The 19,889-nt window shown below is 30.7% G+C and overlaps 1 protein-coding gene across 3 annotated transcripts in view; it reads right to left on the bottom strand.

Moving 5' to 3' along the window:
* Nucleotides 1–528: 528 nt before the first annotated feature.
* LOC145291316 (large ribosomal subunit protein eL27-like) overlaps nt 529–19,889 on the bottom strand; it is a 358,375-nt gene continuing 339,014 nt past the window's right edge. For all 3 annotated transcript variants that reach the window (XM_080137056.1, XM_080137057.1, XM_080137058.1), the window contains 4 exons: nt 8,974–9,056; nt 5,989–6,158; nt 2,612–2,722; nt 529–612 (listed from right to left, as the gene is read on the bottom strand). In XM_080137056.1, the coding sequence (XP_079993182.1) occupies nt 564–612; nt 2,612–2,722; nt 5,989–6,158; nt 8,974–9,056 (413 nt within the window). In that variant the 3' untranslated portion in view covers nt 529–563. The remainder of the gene's footprint in view (nt 613–2,611; nt 2,723–5,988; nt 6,159–8,973; nt 9,057–19,889) is intronic.

Here is a 19,889-nt window from a genome sequence, read left to right on the forward strand (position 1 = left end):
TTAAACCCTGTTTAAATGCAAAAAAAAAAAAAAAAAAAAAAAAAAAAAAAAAAAAAATGCCGCTTTAAAAACTGTTAAAATCGTTTCAAAGGAGATGATTTCATGTGACCCTTGCTCCCATCCCATTATTTGATAATGCACATCCGAAGGATTGACGGTATTAATATCATTCAGTGGTCAGTTCTATTTTTTGACCTGGCTGGATAGACAAACAGACCTGCCCCTTTTTTACTGAACATAAAATCTTTGAAGTAATAATAAAAATTTTTAAGACAATGCTTCAAAATTCCAGGCCTTCTCAAGGCCTGAAACATAAATAGCTAAGTACACAAAAAAAAAAAAAAAAAAAAAAAAAAAAAAAAAAAAAAATTAATGCCAACAATGCTAAATGAGTCGAGATTAAAACCTGTTCATTCATGATGTGATTGATACTATCAAGACCCCATTTTTTTTTGTTGGTGATTGTCGAGAGGGAGCACATGGTTTCACAAAAGTGAAATTGATTCACGAAAGAAAAATATCACAAGATATAGTTAAGGTACAAGTTTATTTATTCACATTGTTTAGAAGCGCAGCTTTTGAAAAAACCATCTGTTCTTGCCAGTCTTATACCTGGAGAAAAAAATAAATAAATAAATAAATAAATTTGGCAACCAAATACGTCATTTAATAAATGAAAATTTTTTTGTTGCTGTTGGTAAGTTGCACATTTTACATTAAATCTATGACTAACTCCTCCTGCTCCCCCCATTCCAATTGTTTTTATGCCATGTTTTTCACACACAATTGTCTTCAAGGATTTCTCTAGACAAAATTCAAAATAAAATTTAATATTTTAAAAACAAACAAAATATTTAGTAATTAACAAAAAAGTCACTTTCATGAAGTAGTTTTAAAGAAACCACTATGTACAACAAACCACTAGAGCTCACCACTACACTATTTACTTTGTTAGTTGGTGATATTCTATCATTTTCAGTGCTACTTGCTGGTTTGAAGCTTTTCTTTGAGCTAAGCCAGTTCAGTATTTTTTTTTCTTCATAGGTTGATTTTTTGAAAGCATCCAAATATGTCAGTTAAGTTACCAGAATTCTCCGCTTTCACAGATATCTGCTGAGGAAGTAAATGACATCACTTTCCAGTCTTCATTTTCTTATTGTTTAGAATTTTAGAAGTTTAGAATTCTACTTGAGCAAGTTTTGTCTTTCTCATTAGTTTTTCAGGTACATTGCATACTTCTGTCTGGCCATGAAGCATGAAATAATGGTACTGGTTGGGTATTGCCACTTAAAACCCCTCCTGTTACCTTGACTTGCTCAGAGATGATCATTCAGGTTCTCAAATCTAGTTCCTCTTTTCTTAGAATACAAGCCATAAGAGTACCAGAACAGTCCTCAGAACTTGCTGTAACAAGGATCAGCTATGTAGGTTGTGAACAGTTGGTCAAGCCAGTCATCTTTACTAACATTTGCATATTTAAAAAATATTAATTATATATAATTAACATTTTTTGTTTTTTAAAAACTAGTATTTATGATTAATCAAAGTAAAAAAAAAAAAAAAAAAAAAAAAAACGTATGAAGGATTTTGGTCTCATTCAAAACGACATCATCTCATGGAAAACGGATAAGTATTTCCTCTCATCAAGGACCATATGAATTTTTTTCTTTATTTAAATTTTGTAGTTTTAATAGTTTTGATAGTTTACAAGTACATTAATTAACCAGTTTAATTATTTTGTTACTTAACATTGTTTCATTTTTAATTTATCAATTGTTTCCTTTTTCAAAGGAGTAGCTGATTATGATTATTCAGGTATAGTATTCATTTCCAGTTGTCATTTTCACTAATAAATTGGTTCCTTTTCATAAACTAATTTGACAATTTTTAAGAGCAGGCTCTTTTGGAGACAAGGTCTTTTACTTGAAATTGTTTCTTTGTTTATTGTATTATTAGCATCCCAAATTATCTCTTATTTTTGTTTTGTTGATGCTAGTTAATCCCTCTTAGCTGGAAAATATTTCAATTTTGAATTTCACTTTGGCTGTAAAGTATAACAGTAGTTTTATAATAAAGGAACATAATTGACAATGCCGGAAGAAATGTATTTAGATTTTATTCCGATAAAAAACGTTTACTGAACATGATACGATTTTCAAGACCTTTTTAAAATGAGAAAAATAAGGCCCCTTCAAGACAATACTAAAAATTCAAGGCCTGTGCCAATTGTAAAAAAAAGTCTTCATGTAAGTGCATGCGAAAGTACCAAAATTAAAATCAAGCTTCCCCTACCAACTTCATAAATTGGTTTAACTTTGCAAAATTTTTGTTATAACAAAAATCAATATTTCCAAATATTTTCATGAGAAAAAGGGAGAGAAAAAAAAACTTAAGACGAAATAAAATCCAACCAAATGACAAAAACAAAAATCAACCTATTGATTAAATTAATAAAAAATTTAAGACTAACTAAAAATCCACGCTATATTTTGTCTAAATATTTGTCCTAATCGAAAAATATTTACAGACCAACAATCATAGATTTAAGTGACAAGATAGTATTAAAGTTAAAATTTAATAAAATTAAAGCACATCGAAAATAGATACTTACTTTTCTTCGAGTTTGCCTTTGACCTCTCGCCTGGCTTTGCGTTTCAATGCTGGGTCTCTGAAGGCATCTTTATTAACACAGGATTTGTCAAGATTCACATCAATTGAGTATCTATTTTTCAATAAAATGAACAGTGACAATTTTTCTCTAAGAGTCATTTAATGCATTTTGAATTTTATAAAGATTAACAGTTAGTGTAAGATTAGATTAACCTAGTATTAACAGTTTTATTCTGGTTACATTAGAAATGTAATTTGCCAGAAGCATTTAGGCTTTAAATATGATCTAAAGTATGCAAAGGACAGTTTTTTTTTTAAGAAACTATTACATTACATGTTTTATAAATGCTATTACGTTGTTTCTCAAGTTACAAAAATTGCTCAGATAAGAAATTTTATCATAGGAATACAAATTTATAACTAAAAATATACTTTCCATTAATTTGTTTGACAGGAAATAAGATAATAAAATTTTCTTAATCTGCAGAGTTTATTTTTTTTATCATAAAAAAGATATTAGTAAATGAATAATATAGCAAAGCTATAAATTTGCTGGTACTGACATTAATTGAAACTAGTTTTCAAGTAATGCTATTTCAATTAATATCAGTACCAGCAAATTCATAGCTTTTTTTTCATTTGCTAATATTTTTCCTTGGATAAGAAATTTCTTTGAAATTCCATGGATTAAGGAAATTTCAATACATCTTATTACATTAAATGGAAAATATATTTTTACAGTCTTAAATTTTTTTATTCTTCTATAACAAGCTTTATTTCCTATCTTGGTGGTATTACTATATAAATATCTATATTTACTTCAAGTTTACAGAACCTTTTGATTTATAAACTTAATCTTTACTGATATAATATATATATATATATATATATATATATATATATATATATATAAAAAACAATGTCTCTTAATTTCCTTATGTTCCTGACAAACAAAAGCAGCAGAAACAATAAAGAAAACAAGAATTTCTTATAGCAAGCATAAAAATTGAATCCAGTTATTAACAGGACACAGAGTGCAGCTTGCATAAAACTTCTGGAGGGAAGGGAGGGATAAATAAAGTAAAAAAAAAGTGATGTGATTAACAAAATCAATTAATTAGCATATTTTTTTATATGGTATTAGTTTTTATAACTTATCATTCATTAGTTAAGAGTCCAACATTTTGTGACAATCTGCACCCCCAATTTCCAAATTTTACTGTCTACGATCCTTGTTGATCTGTAGACAAATTTTCTTAGACCATTTAACGTTTCTGTGGACTCTGCGTTTTCCAAAGTCACTCCTTTCAACATAACAGGTTTTAACAGGCAACAAAATTCACATCAATTAGTATATTTTTCAATAAAATGAACATTGACATTTTCTCAAAGTCATTTAATGCATTTTTAATTTTCTCATGAACTTTAACAGTATAACATATCTAATATTAACATATCACCAGAGTTGATATGTCAGGTTTTCTTAAATTATCTGCCCATTTACAAGGGGTTAGAAAAATTAACAGAAGCTTCACAAGTTGTAAATGGGCAGGAAGCAAGTCATTGTGCCATCATAGACCTTCCTTTCCCCCCCAAAAGGAATTCTACAAAATAATTTAGTTTTTTACTATGTTCAATAAAAATTGAAATTAAAATACTTGATTCTCCAACTTTTATCCAGTTTTGTATATCTTTTTAAATTGTGAAATTTAGGATGATTTAGTTGCTAATTAGCTTTCATACAAGTTTTGTATCAATGCAAAAAAGAATGAACTATTTTGCTAGTTCTGATTCATAATTAAAATTATAATTCATATTTCTTTTTCAATTTCATATTAATGTATCAATTTTAACCAAATTTATTTCTAAAATAGTAAAATTTCAAAGTTTCTAGTAAAAATACTAAGGATTATTCAGAATTTTCCCCATACGATTTTTAAATTACATGCTCAATTTTTGGTATCGGCTACCACATCAAATCCCAACTATCATCACCAGTGCCATGCAAATTTTCTGGAAAAATCAATGCCGCATTGCTATGTACATTCTTCAATCCTACCTACAGAGGTTTTTAAATGTAGGAAATTGTGTCAGTCTTTTGTTCAACGACAAGCTAACAATTAGTATGTATCTAATTTCTATTAAAATAAGTAAATTGGGTACTTGTGCATTTAACGAACCAGACGTAACTCAGCATTTGCCCGGCTTTGTCCGGCCCATGACGTCAACAGCTCGGGTTTTGCTGCTGTCTGACGAAACATTGGTCATTAGCCAATCAAAACGCTGTGCGCCATGCTTAGTTTCAGCTCAACACGTGCCGAGCAGCAGATGAGGATTTTGATATGGCGGCAATTCGGAATCTCCAGCGTGAATGTGGATTGTGATCACGCCACACAATTGTGAACTGGAAGAATTTCATGTGAGATATATGCTGGGATTACTTTCTCAGGAATCCCTGGCAGATAGGAGGCCCAGGCCATACGGTCGAAATCGACAAGTGTCTTTAACCACCGGAAACACAACGTTGGCAGACATCTAACACCGGTCTGGGTCTTCCACCGAAAAGGAAGGGTTTCTTTTTTGGTTAACATACCAAATAGGAATGCCGAAACTCTCCTTCCACTAATAAGAAAATATTCTGCCGGGGACCATGGTCATAGACTTTTGAAGGGCTTACAACAAAGTGGGAGGAGAGGAGGGGTATCACCATGTAATGGTGAACTACAGCTTTAATTTTGTAGATCCTGTCCTAACACAGGCAACAAATCATGTGGAGCGGATGTGGAAGGAAGCAAAGCAATGCAATAAACGAGAATGCGGACAAAAAAACAAAAAAAAACAAAAAAAAAAAAAAAACAATTACTATTATTTGTTAAAAAAATCCTACAAATATCTTTGTTGGTTATTTTACATAAATAGTTGAAAAGTTTCATAAAAAAAAAAAAGAAAAAAAGCTATTATTTGTTTACAAAAAAACGTTTTATATGTATTTATTTTGCAAACAAAACAATTTCAAACAATAATACTATACAATAATACTAAAAAAAAAAAAAAAAAAAAAAAAAAAAATGAACGGTAGGTTTTTGCTTTTTATTTATTTTTTGGATGTTTCTACATTTATGATTTCATTTTACAGTTATTTTGCAGTGTTGTCTTTATTTTATCGGCAGCGCTCGGTTTTATCTGGCTGTTGACGTCATGCGCCGGACAAAGCCAAGCAAATGCCGAGTTACATCTGGTTCATTTAAATGCACATGTACCGTAAATTGTTTTAAAGTGTAGCAAAAATAAAACATTTATTTTAAGTAAATATTAGTGAGTAAATAAGAGTGCAGTCAATACTATCAAGGAACGAAGAAATGCAAGACTAATATTTACCTTGTGGGCATAAGATGGTTGTAATTGAGAACTTTGACAAATGTCTTCAACTTAGAGCGTTCTTTCATCTTTCTCTTTCCCATGCGTTTAGTTACCTTGCGAGGATAGCGGTCAATACCAGCAACTAAAGCATGGGAATAGCCTCTGTCTTGAGTAGCATCATCATAGTTCTTAAAAAAAAAAAAAAAAGACAAGAGATCAAAATCATTTTAATTTCAGTATTCCAAGTGAATTTTACAACTTTTAGAAATTGGATTCCAAGTGCATTCTTGTCACCTTTGCATTTTCTTTGACCCTAAACTGGAAAGAAGTACATTTCTCATTATATATATATATATGAGAGAGAGAGAGAGAGAGAGAGAACTTGATGCTCAGGTCTTCAGATTGTTGTAACTTATATCACAGATGAACATACATTATAAAAACAAGAAATCCGGAAAAATTGAGTATATAAACTCCAAGTAGTTGGCAATCGAGAGCATAAATCTTCTGAGATGGTGCCCAGGCAAAATTTTTATAATTATATTTTCTTGAATATTTTTCATTTGGAAGTCTATTCTGGGTGAATTTTCAGGGTCACATCATGTGACCCTGAAAATTCACCCAGAATAGACTTTTTGATTGAAGAAATTAAATATAGCATCAGATTTGTTCAGAAATAAAACCATCTATTTGATTTTATCAATTTTTTTTTTAACATGTGCCCCAATATGGGCAGGGGGGGGGGGAAAGAAACATCGCTGAGATGGTACTAAAAAAAAAAAAAAAAAAAAAAAAAAAAAGAAAAGAAAATGCCTCTGGACTAAAAATCTTAAGTTTTTCCATTTCACTAGCAATATCTATTCACACTTGTGTCCTTGGTTCAGAAATCCCCTATTGGGAGAAGCAACTGCTTTGAGTAGAGTATTGAAGATGAAGTTGGGAGAAACTTTAAATTTATATAAAATTCATATTGATATAAGATTTGGAATGTAAAAGTTAAATAGTAAAACAGTCCCAGTGATAGAAAAGCAAAAACAAACAGACTTCACAACATTTATCAACATTATTCTCATCAATTTAAACAGATAGTTTTACTTAAAAAAAAAAAAAAAGAAGCTAGCAGGGTTGGTATTTAGTAACTGCACAGGAATTAAAATTAGTAAAACATTGTAAAAAATGTCTTCTGCAATGACACCATAGTCCCATGTAACCAAAAATATACAGAATTAATTTTGACTATTGAACCACAATCTCCATTGTATTTCTTTTAATGTTTCTTTCTGTGGATTAGTTGGTGGCTAATTTTTTCAAAATATTTGCAACAAAGCTGAATGAACTACATTAACCCTAAAATAAATTTAGATCCAAATAACTATCTATACCTAATTAAAATATAATGGTAGTGCAATTTGTTTATTAAGCAACACAATATATCCCACAAGAAAAATTTTGCTCTAATGGCTTAACAGATTCTTACTAGAAATGTTAATAAACCTGGCATGTCCCATATGCAACACTGTTCTGTCAATGTCTAGTGTTGGGATGATTAACCAGAATGAAAACAGAACTTTTTAGGGTACCAGAAAGGGGGGAAAAAAAAAAAAAAAAAAAAAAAGAAAATTTAAACTTCCAAATAGTGCCAGCCTTCATTACTTGTACTAGTGATAAAATAATTATTTTTAAATTAATAGAAAAACTAAAATTTGTAGATAAAATTTACTTTTATATAAAATGAATGCATAATTTTGCTAGATGACCTAAAAAAGAAAAAATTTTGCTAGATGACCTAAAGGAAAAAAGTTGAAAAAGTAATACATAAAACTTTTTTCATGGTGGAATTTTGTCCATTCTTCTGCTTAAGCGAACATCGAGATATGTGTTTGCTAAGGCAGAGGAATGGACAAATTCCACCCAAAAGTGAAAACTTAATAGCATTGTAACTGAAATTAATGCAGAGTGAAGTTTCATGCATCCCGACGGACCATGCAAGACATTCTATTAGCTGCAAATTGTTTGCTCCAATAAAGAACATTCTTTGCATTGTATTCCCAACATATATAGGAAGAAGATGCAAAATAACTGATGAAAAGTTTGAGGAATTCTGCTTTTAATGAATGTTATCGGATGTTGGTTTTTGTCGTGAAGTTAGCTGTCACTGTGACACTTTTTTTTTTTTTTTTTTTTTTACTGTATAATTTTTATTTTCTAGAACTTATTTCAACATGAATCTTATAAATTTACATGGTCTCTCAAACTGCATCTCACATATTCAAAACAAAAACACCTGGTATCATCTCAGCCGCATCATTTTCCCCCCTATATTGGAATACACGTGAAAAATTTCAAAATCTGATTTTTGAACAAATGCGGTACTAATTTGGATTTCTTGAATACCTTACCAAGTGAATTTTTAGGCTCGCATATTTCAAACGGAAAATATGCGTGAAAATGTAATTAAAATATTGCCTGGGCACCATCTCTGAAGATTTATGCAAAATGGAAAATGCTTTCAATAAGCAACTGCTGGGAGTCGCATGCTCTAAGTTTTAGGATTTCTAAATTTTTTATGATGTCCATCTAGAGTGCAAGTTACAAAATCAGAGGACATGGCACTAAACTAAATTTCGGCATGATTTGACATGGCATTGCCTATATATTAGGCAAATACACTTTCTATGACAAGTACAAGCAATAAATATAGCATTAGTTTTAACATTTTTATATTACATACTCTGCTGCCCATTTAGAGAAAAAAGTTACTATTTAAAAAAGAACCAATACAATTTGGTAATCATCCGCTTCAATATAACTTTTTGCCATATTGTTCTAAACCTTACCACAACATGCTACATTATTCTAAATCTGCTGAGAAAGTATCTTTTGCATATTTGAGTTTACCTCAATAACGGCAGCTCGTCTCGAATTGTCAGATACGGCAATGTAACTACTGAAAAAGGGGAGAGAGAGAGAGAGAGAGAGAGATATATATATATATATATATACCTTTACGATTACTGCTTTTCTACCTGCATATCGGCCGCTTAACACAAGCACCACTTTTGAAGATTTCATAAACTTGCCCATGGCTGGAAAAAAAAAAAAAAAAAAAAAAAAAAAAAACACTTTATACATCAATTGGTCAAATAAAACCGTTATAGAATAATTTTCTTTAAGTTTACGTTCCTACTCCCGTTTTGAAAATATTTTTAATTATTTACGCATCTTGTACAAATCTTCCAATACAATTCTTGTTATCAATGTTATAAAATTTTGTTCCATTAAATAAATTAGTTGGAAATTGGTTTCCTCAAAGTTGCGTTTATTTTAGCAATACACATGAAAAAATTGAAATAGCTTAAAATATGTCAATATTGATATCTAGCTTGATGAACCAAGAAAGAATCTTTTTAAAAATGTTTAAAAATAATTTACAACTATTTTTGTACCTCACATGTTTGGATATTTTTCCCTCTTTAGGACCATATGCGTTTTGTCACATTTTTTGCACTACTTTTTCAATAAAAATGTTATATCTTTGTTAAAACAGAAGATTAAGCAATGAAATTTACCATATAAGTATTTTTGTGCTAGGACTTCGAATATGCTACGGAAATCTTCAAAAATTAATGGTTTCCAAATAATCTGCAGTAAATGCACATAAATATGCTGCAATTCCTTAAAAATGCCATGTATCCATTAAAAGAAAAGTCAAAGTCAAAGCTGAATTGCAATGCATTGTATGTAAAAATAACTGAAATCGAAATCTAGGACTGTTTAAAAACGAATATATTGCAACATTTCTTTGGATTAATACCTTCCGTTAACTCCCCACCCCATCTGACCACCTCTCCAAAATATGCGATTTTACTTAAAATCTTTTTTTATTCTTTACTTCAGTAAGAATTAAGAGATCAAGGGGCTCTCCTCCTGGAGCCAACACTTGATTCTGTTATGATTTAAATTTATATCTGAGGACTCTTTTCAAAATAGATACTGTTCCCTTTATGGCTGCTATTTGTATTTCGTTACAGCTTGGTCTTCCAGAGATCGCTTTTAAGTATTTATGAAGATTCTTTTTTATTAATCCAGTTGTTCCTATCACAACCGGTATAATGTTTATTTCTTTCAGAGACCATGTCATTTTCTGTTATGGCCAAAATCATTTGGGACTGTAACATCAATAATGAGCGCAGTTCTTTCAGGCTTGTTCCATATTACAATATCTGGCTTGTCTTTTATGTATCTGCCCGCCTGTAGGTCTTCGTCATAGAACATGGTCACTTTACCATTTGATGTTATTGGTGGCGGTTCATGTTCCCAGATGTTCAATCTGTCAAGCTGCATCTCTCCACAGATCTTCCAATGGAGGTACTTTGTTGTGATGGGCAGTGTAAAGGTCATCTGCCAATATGATTGGGCATGCAGACATTAGATGGCTTGGGCTTTTAATCGCCGAGTGGCAGAATCTACACGAGCCATTTGTTTGTAGTTCAGCCATTTTTTAAATCCATTTGTGAGTAAGCCTTGATCTTGCCCCGTTACAATGAGTCTTTCCTCATCAAATGGAAGTCTCCCACTCTTGAGCCAGCCTTGTGTATGTACTCCTGGTTCAGCTCCTTTAGGAACTTCCCTGCTCGCTTATTGTTTCCATCTCCATTTCGGTGTATTTTTTCTCTCTTCATTCTTTAAATCTGTGTCACTGGTTTATCGTGTACAGTGTTGTTCTCCGGTATGACTCCAAAGTTTTCAGCAAGCTTTGTGATTGAGGTTTGTTGAGAAAGATGATCACGATGGTCTTTGTAGACATGTGAATACCTTAAAAAACTTTAATAAAAGATAAAGTATCATTTTAGAATTTCATGTAAAATGATTCCCCATTCTAGCATTTTAGGGCAGTTAACCACTTTTTTCTATCAGAGAAATCCTGTGCGTTTTTTTTGTTGTTTGTTCCTAAAGACGATTATGTGTGGTTTTAAGAGGGTCTTTGTGCAATTATGAGAGGGTGAGAGGTTGCCACTGAGTTAATGATAGAGCAAGGAAAATTGTGTGTGAACACCCTAATCACTTGATAGAAACAAAACAATTTAGAATTTAGAGTGGGGGTTAGTTTCACAAATTTAATGTAAAATAATTCACCATTTCGAGACCTAGCATTTTAGGACAGTTGACTAATTTATTTTTCTATGGGTGACAAACTTTTCTTTAAGGATTTTTTATTATTTATTTTTTATTTATTTAGACACTTATATGTAGCTTACCAAGGAACTTGTTTGGTGAGGAGCTTGCCGCTTAGCGTTATTCTTAGGGTTAAAGAGGGTTTTAAGAGGAGGAGGCTTGCCACTCGTACCTAGGGTTAGAAGTAGGATTAAGGGAGTTTTTTAAAAATTTATTTACGGTTAGCGAGTCATAATTATTGGCTTTTGAAAATGTTATGCCTTAGATTTTGGACATCAAATTACTTTTAAATATGAAATTTATTTTTCTTTGTCGTAATTCTTAAGGGCTGTGAAACTTAATTATGACAAATAGACAAAAATAAATTTTCATTTTAAACAAGTGACATCACTAACAGAAAATGTGATTTTTGGAAAACTTATTAAGTATTTTTGCCCACTTATTTAAATATAAGACATTTTTTGTTAAAGCTAACAAATCATTCACAAACTTTTGATAAATTTGGTGACCAGACTCTTAACTGTTAAGTTAAATTAGAAGTTACTATGTTTAATGTGTCAAAGCTATCTGATGAGTCACTTGGCAGTGATGAAATCGTTAAAATTTAATACGAAAGAGAAACATAATCGGCCTATCAGTTGATTACCGATTACTTAGGACACCACTACTTTTAACCAATACAAAAATTGCTATTATTGTAAATTTTTCATTTGCCTTGGTCAAGAAGGATGGGCTACTTACTGGGACAGGCCACTAACAGTCCTGATGGCACATCACTCATGCAACTATAGATGGAATGGTAACGGTGCAGCATTTTTGCCCACTCAAAAAATCCTTTAAAATTTACCACTATTATAGGTTTTTGGGGGGTGCCGAAACTGAAAATAATGTTTAAAAATTTCAGGAAACAAGTAGTTTCCAAACTATGAAGAAATTAGTTTCAAAAGCGGGTGATTACTTTTCTATACTAATTTAACGTAAAATGAGCATCCACTTTATGGTTAAATTTGATTGGACATGGCTGAAATTTTACAGGCTATATAAACAAAGTCCATCTCTACTGGTGTTTGATTTTGATTTTTACGACCACAGGAAGCAAAGTTACGACCGAGCAAAGTTGATGAAGAATATTTCCAAATTGATAAAATAAATCGGAATATATCATTCATAGATATTATACATGAAAATTCTGAAACTATGTAAATATTTGATAATTATTAATTCTGCAGAAATTTCTTTATCTTTTATAGAAATTAACATAAACGGCTCGCTAAGCGCTACTGCTTACATAGCGTGCTGAGCTAGCAGTATCAGAATTTTTGACACCCCTAACACGAAACTGCGAATACAATATAAAAATCTTGTAATTTCTCTGTTAAAAGTGGGTTATTTATTTTCTTTATGGATTATACTTCCAAAATAAACTATTACAGTTGTTTTAAAAGTAATAGAAATATTTTTTTTTAAAAAAAACAGTAATGAATTTTCCGAACTCAATATTTTTCAATTTTTAAACTTTAAAAATCTATCAAAATTTTTCTATTGATTCTTTTTTTACGATATTTTCAGGATCAATGTGAAATTTTATGTTCTTTCCAATAAATCGAATATAATATTTTAGACAAACGGTTTTTTTTTAAATTCACGCCCCCCCCCCCATTTTTAAGTGTCTATTAAAAAGTAACTAATTAATTTAGTCACCAAAAAGTAAATAATTTACTCACAAATTGAAGAGAAAAGGTCAATAAATAATATATTCAAATTTAAAAAAAAAAAAAAAAAGTGTTTTAGAATTTTACCTGTAAAGTTTGAAGTTTAAAACTTTTTTTTTTTAAACCACGTTATTTGTTTTTTCTTTTTTAATGGAACCTTGGTCCTTGCTCCTTTAATTGAAAAACAAAATTAGGGCTTGAATTGCATTTTTCGAGGAGTTATAAGCTTGGAAAGATGGGGTGGAATTATTCACTATTTTCACGAAATTTCTGACACACCTAGTGCTGAGCCGACTAAAGTATTCTGTTAAAAATAGAAAACTTTTTCTGCTTTTGTCTTATTAGACTAGTCATTTTTTTTATTGAGTTTGTCAATTAAAAAAAAATATTTTGAAGTTTTTCAAATTTGATTTCCAAACAATACTATATTGAAACAGGGTTATTCATGCCATTTTTAGCGTTCAGATTTTTTAAAAAGTTTTAACATTGTTTTGCGTACCCCCCCCCATCACATTCGCGTTTTCTTTTTCTGTTTTTCCGATTTAAGGAAATTTTTACATCGCCATTTTTTACATTTTGTTCTAGACAACTTTTTCCTCCGAATTTTAAATTGTCCACCAATGAGAAGAGAAAAAAATGTCTTACTAACATTACCCCCCCCCCCAACACTTGGAGTGCATTTTTTCTTTTTCATATAATTTTAAATGTTCCACAAAAGAGGAGTAGGCCATGTGAAAAGCAGTTTGATATGTGAAGGCACATTCAACAGCCGTCGTTTATGTTACCGCATAAAGCTGTAAAATGGCAGAAAGTAGTTCTTGGATTCAGGGGTTAATACCGTGCAAACGGTAAATTTGCCCCGGGTTTGATTATCAGATGTTGTCAGTGACCTCGATTATGACTAAAAAAAAAACAAATTAGAGTGGTCGGTGTTCTGTTGTAATTTTTGACACCCCTAACACGAAACTGCGAATAAAATATAAAAAACTTGTAATTTCTCTTTTAAAAGTGGGTTGTTTATTTTCTTTATGGATTATACTTCCAAAAACTATTAAAGTTGTATAAAAAGTAATAGAAATATTATTTTTTTATTTTTTTAAAAACCAGTAATGAAATTAATTGAATTTTATGAGTTCAGTATTTTTCAATTTTTTAAACTTTAAAAATCTATCAAAATTTTTCTATTGATTCTATTTTTATGATATTTTCAGGGTCAATGTGAAATTTTATGCTCTTTCCAATAAACTGAAACCTTGGTCCTTGCTCCTTTAATTGAAAAAAAGGGTTTGAATTACATTTTTCGAGTAGTTACAAGCTTGGAAACACAGGGGGTCGAATTATTCAATATTTTTCATGAAGTTTCTGACACAGCTAACGTATCTCTAAATTAACAAAATATTTTGTACAATTATAATTGTTTTTGTGTGAAAATATTAAATAAGCATTGAATTAAAATAATATCAGTAGTTCGAGAAATTCATTTTTTGGTGTTTCTACACTTTATTGCCGAAATTGGAGACACCATTTTATTTCACGCACCTGCTGTCCAAATTTAGGGAAGAAATCATTATATTAAACTATGAAATAAATAACAAAAAAATTAAACTTCCGGAAAGAACTATGAAAAAAAGTAAACAAAGTGAAAGAGAACATATCCGTAATTGTTTAAATTTAATTAATGAGAACGGGAAAGTTTTTCATGGATCATTTTTTTTTTTTTTTTTTTTTTTTCAAAAACAGAAAATGAAATGACATTCATAATGGTTTAAACTGGGTGAGCGCCACTTGAAAACCAAAACATTTATTGTACAAAAATTTATCGAAATATAATTGGAAAAATATTTACTTTCCCTTTCCGAAAGCAATCGTTCTCCAGTTTAATTTTTTGTTATTTATTTCATGCCTCGCTTCGGCCATAGTTTATAATATGGCTAGACTACCCGTGACCAGTTGGGTCAGTATGTCAGATTAGCTATGGAATATGGAAAGAAAATAGTTTTTGTGACATAGCAGAAACATTTCTATGAAAGTATATTAAAATGGAAAAATAGATTTCTATAAGTCGTTCTATTTATAATTGTTTATTTTTGAAAAACTTACAGCCATTGAATTATAAGTGGTTTGCCATACTTATAGGTAAATGTGCACTGAACCGTAATACTTTTTAAGTTAAATTCAAATTTTTTTTATATATTTTTTTTAAATGAAATTGTTAATTGAAAGTACAAAATAGTTTAAAAAACACTCTCTATGTTAAGAATGGCTTTTAAATAGAAAATGAAAAGTAACTTTTTTCATTTATTTTAAACAAGCATTCATGACCCATTGGGTCAAATATTTAATTTATGTTAATAAGGTCAATAAAACTAAGACAATGTGGAAATGAAAGAGGTAAAAAAAAAAAAAAAAAAAAAGTTTATTTGGATAATTTAAACACGAAAAAACAAAAACAATACGTTTTATTGTGTTGATTTGTAAAAAAAAAAAATAAAAAAAAAATGGTTATTTATTTATGTTGGTAGGATAGAAGAAAATGTATGAAAGTTTTTTAAGAAAGGTGTATTAAAAAATGGAGAATAAAAAAAAAAGGGGGGGGGGAGAACGTGGGTAAATCGCCGTTGTAAAATGCTCTTATAGTTGTCAACGGGTTAAAGTTGATTTATTTGTAAGAAAATTGCAACTGTATAGTTGTAATACATAATAGTTGCAAAACATCCCTACCCTTCCCATGTTAAATAATAATTTCTAAATAATGCTAATATTTCAGTCCACAGGTCAAATTCTGCAAAAGTAGCAATTTGTGTTTATTTGTTAACGCTGTTATGGGTTTATGTACGCATGAGCAACCGGATGTGTGGTTACACTCATTACAAGGTCATTTGAGTTTTATAATTATATAGATTTCTACCATAAATTTGGACAGCAGATGTGTGAAATAAAATGGCGCCTACAATTTCGGCAATAAAGTGTAGAAGCACCCATTTTTATCGAATTCATTATTATGGATTTAGAGGCTTTTTTTTTTTTGTAATGTTACTGTAAAAGTTTTATTTTATTGTTACAAATTACGATGCTTTATATATAAAAAAAAAGCAAAAATAAATTATGTTTTTTATTTACTACTGAAAACCATAACTTTTAGTAAAGGTATTTCTGGTTTAAACAAAATAATACATTTCACTAAGATTTAAATAAAAATGAATTCATTATATTCTGTGATCATTATTTTATAAATACTGAAAATTTCATTAAAATTGGTTAATTTCCTGATTTTTGGTGATTTTTTTAAGTAAAGGGAGGAGTCAAAATGTTTATACATTTTGATCGGCGTTCATTTTTGCCCGTACCTAGCTGACATTCGGTGGGTTTATTTTTAACTCCTTTTTCCAAACTTACCGTGTCAAAGAGAGAGTCGGGCGCCATTTTAAATTTTCCAATACATCGGTATCGAGCTGAATGTTACATTAAATAAAAACACTAAAAACATCCAGTTAGGTAGAAATCTTGCCTTTGATAACATTTGTTATATATATATATATATATATATATATATATATATATATATATTTTTGACAGCTTTTCTGAATCTGTGTACAAACGTCAAAAGCTTATATTGTACGTATCCGTTTTGAACTGAAGATCTCCGAAAAAAAAAAAAAAAACTTTCGGAGTTGTACAACCATCACCCGCATGCGTAATTTCTACACTGACATTTTCAACATTTGAAAGGGGTGCTCACGAGGTGTGTCAGAAACTTTGTGAAAAATACTGAATTCGACCCCTTATCTTTCCAAGCTTATAACTACTCGAAAAATGTAATTCAAGCCCTAATTTTTTTTATTAAAGGGGCAAGGACCAAGGTTTCATTAAAAAGAAAAAAAAAAAAAAAAAAAAAAATTTAAACTTTGCAGGTAAATTTCCAAAAAACTCGTTTTAAATTTGAATATATTATTTATTGATCTTATCTTCAATCTATATATCTATAAAAACAGATGTGTGTGCCACAGACGATTTCTGATTGGTTAATCCAATAATCACATCTAAAAAGCTATGGTTCCTACGCTCTTAACTTTAACATAAAATATTCTGGTCTTATTTATTGTCCATCTTGGAAGGGTTTAATTTTTTTCTAACTTGCCATTTACAAATTACAAAAATACGAAACTTACACCAGACATCACAATCCAACCTCTGACACAACGTCCGCCATTCTGGCGCTAGCCGCACACACAACACGAAAACAAACGCTGGACAGATTATTAGTACTACTACTACCCAGCACACGCGCACACACACTCTTTAAAACATGTTCTTTTGAAGAGACGATTTTTTTAAGCTGTTGACACACGTTTTAAAAATCTAGCAAAAATTAATTTTCCTGAAATTTTTCAATATTCAAAAATAAATTATGCCGGCTGATAAAATTTTAGAACTTTTTTTTAAAGCTAGAAAGATAAAATTTAAAAATACTTATATGAAACTTGAAAAAAAAAAAAAAAAAAAAAAAAAAAAAAAAAAAAAAAAACGCGCGTTCACTCGTGGTCTTTTCATTTCGGGTTTGTATTACTGTACACATAGATTCGAAAAAGTTTTCAAAAAGCAAATATATAACAAATGTTATCAAAGGCAAGATAAGTTACTTTTCTACCATATTGGATATATTTTTCGTGTTTTTATTCAATGTAACATGTTTATTCAGCTCGAAAACCATACAGTGTTTACCGATGAATTGGAAAATTCAAGATGGCGCCTCACTCCCTCTTTAACACGGTAAGTATGGGAAAAGGTGTTATAAATAAAAAAATAACACCTTTTCCCAAACTTACCGTGCTAAAGAGGGAGTCAGACGCCATCTTGAATTTTCCAATACATCGGTAAACACTGTATGGTTTTCGAGCTTAATAAACATGTTACATTCAATAAAAATACGAAAAATATATCCAGTTTGGTAGAAACGTAACTTATCTTGCCTTTGATAACATTTATTTATTATAATATTTGTTTTTTGACAACTTTTTCGAATCTATGTGTACAGTAATACAAACCCAAACATTAAACAAAAATTCATTTTAATATTTGTTTATTGTCTTAACTCATATCAAATGTTTTGCTTGTGTTCTGCTTAAATATTCATAATCTTACATGCCTAATTTTCATTTAATTATATTAAATAAACTTCAAGTTTACTACAAATCAAATCGTGTTCCTTCACTTTTTTAAAATGTAATTTATAAGTAATTAAAGAACGCATTCTAATCATTAAAATCTATAATACAACGAAATATTCAATTGCTTATAATACTTAAACAACTTGTGTTTTTTTAATTATTTTTTTATTATTAATATTAGATGAGTTTCAGTATAAATCATCGTGTTCTTTCTTTATTTTAATCCAATTTTGAAGTTTTGTAACGCTGTCTGTAAAAATTACTGTTCATTATTGACAGTCTAAGAGTTCCACATACCTTGCTTGTTGGGACCTCGGCGATGACGTCATTTTTTCAGCTGGCCGGCCATCTTTATAACGAAGGCCACGCCACCATCCCCCCACCAAAAGGGGAAGCCTGGCATTTCTCACCCGAAAGGGGGGAGCTTGGCAGTTTCTCCCCCAAAGGAGGGAGCCGGTGTCCCCCCCCAAGGGGGGGGAAAGAGGCCAGGAGGAGAAAGCCCCCAGACACCCTCCTCCCTGAAGGTGGGGTTGGGGATTATCTCTCCCTAAAGGGAGGAGGCCGGCACCAAGCATGTAAATCCAGAAGGGTGACTTTTTTTGTTACCCCTCGTGGTGGTTGGAAGGGTCCAGTGTGGAGTTCGAGGCAAACCGTCTGGCAAGCATATTAGCCTTGTCGGTTGCTGAGCAAACAACCTTGTGATTGTTGGTTAGTGGGGGAATTGTTAATTGCCCATTATTTACTACACTGTTGTAGATTTTCCAGAAGTCACGATTTCCTCATTTTTGTGCTTCGATGCGTTTTTTTAGTGATTTCAGTAAATTCTCTCTTAGCTGTCGCTATTTCTTTCTTAACGTTACTTCTAGCTCCTATATACTTCTGTTTGTTTGAACTGGACTTATGTCGGTTTAATCTGCGGTATGCATGCTGCCTTTGAGCAATGGCAATTGCGCAAGTAGAAGTAAACCATTGGGGAGAGTGGGGCTTGCTATAAAATTTCCACATGGGAACATGTGCTTCAATTGCTGTTTTGAGCCATTCAGTGGTCTCATTTGCGCACTGTTCAGCAGGAAGAGAAAAAATATTTCCCCATGGGCCATCTCTGATAAGATCTGATGGCTTCCCAGTCAGCCTTTTTATAATATCTCGTCATTTTGAACACTGGCTCTTCAGTTTTGGGTCTAGAATTTAGGGCGATTTCTACTAGCAATACACATGAAAAAATTGAAATAGCTTGAAATATTTCAATATTGGTATGCATAGAAAGAGCTTGTTGAGCTAAGAAAGAATCTTTTTAAATTTTTTAAATCTGATTAAAATTAAGGAAGTTATGGCTATTTTTGTGCCTCACAAATTTTTCCCTCTTTAAGATCATATGCGTTTCGTCACATTTTTTACACTACTTTTTCAGTAAAAATGTCATATCTTTGTTAAAACACAAGACTAAGAAATGAAATTTACCATATAAGTGTATTTTTGTACAAGGAATCAGAATATGCAACTGAAAATCTCCCAAAGTTTATGGTTTCCAAATAATCTGCAGTAAATGTGCATAAATATGCAGCAATTCCTTAAAAATGCCATGTATCCATAAACAGAAAAGAAGTTGGAGAACTCAAAGTTGAATTGTAATGTGCTTTATGTACAAAAAACTTAAATCTAAACATAAGACCATTTAAAAATGAATATATTGCAATATTTCTTTGGTATTATTGTAGATTAACACCTTCTGTTTAACCCCACTCAACTCCTTCTGACCACCCCTCCAAAATGTTATTCTACCTTTTTAGGAAATTATGTATAAAATGCCATGAAAAACTTTAATGAAAGATAAACAAATTATTTTAGAATTGAATGTAAAATA

Source organism: Euprymna scolopes, chromosome 12, assembly GCF_053919585.1.
Source record: "Euprymna scolopes isolate OS-2025 chromosome 12, ASM5391958v1, whole genome shotgun sequence".
NCBI lineage: Eukaryota > Metazoa > Mollusca > Cephalopoda > Sepiida > Sepiolidae > Euprymna > Euprymna scolopes.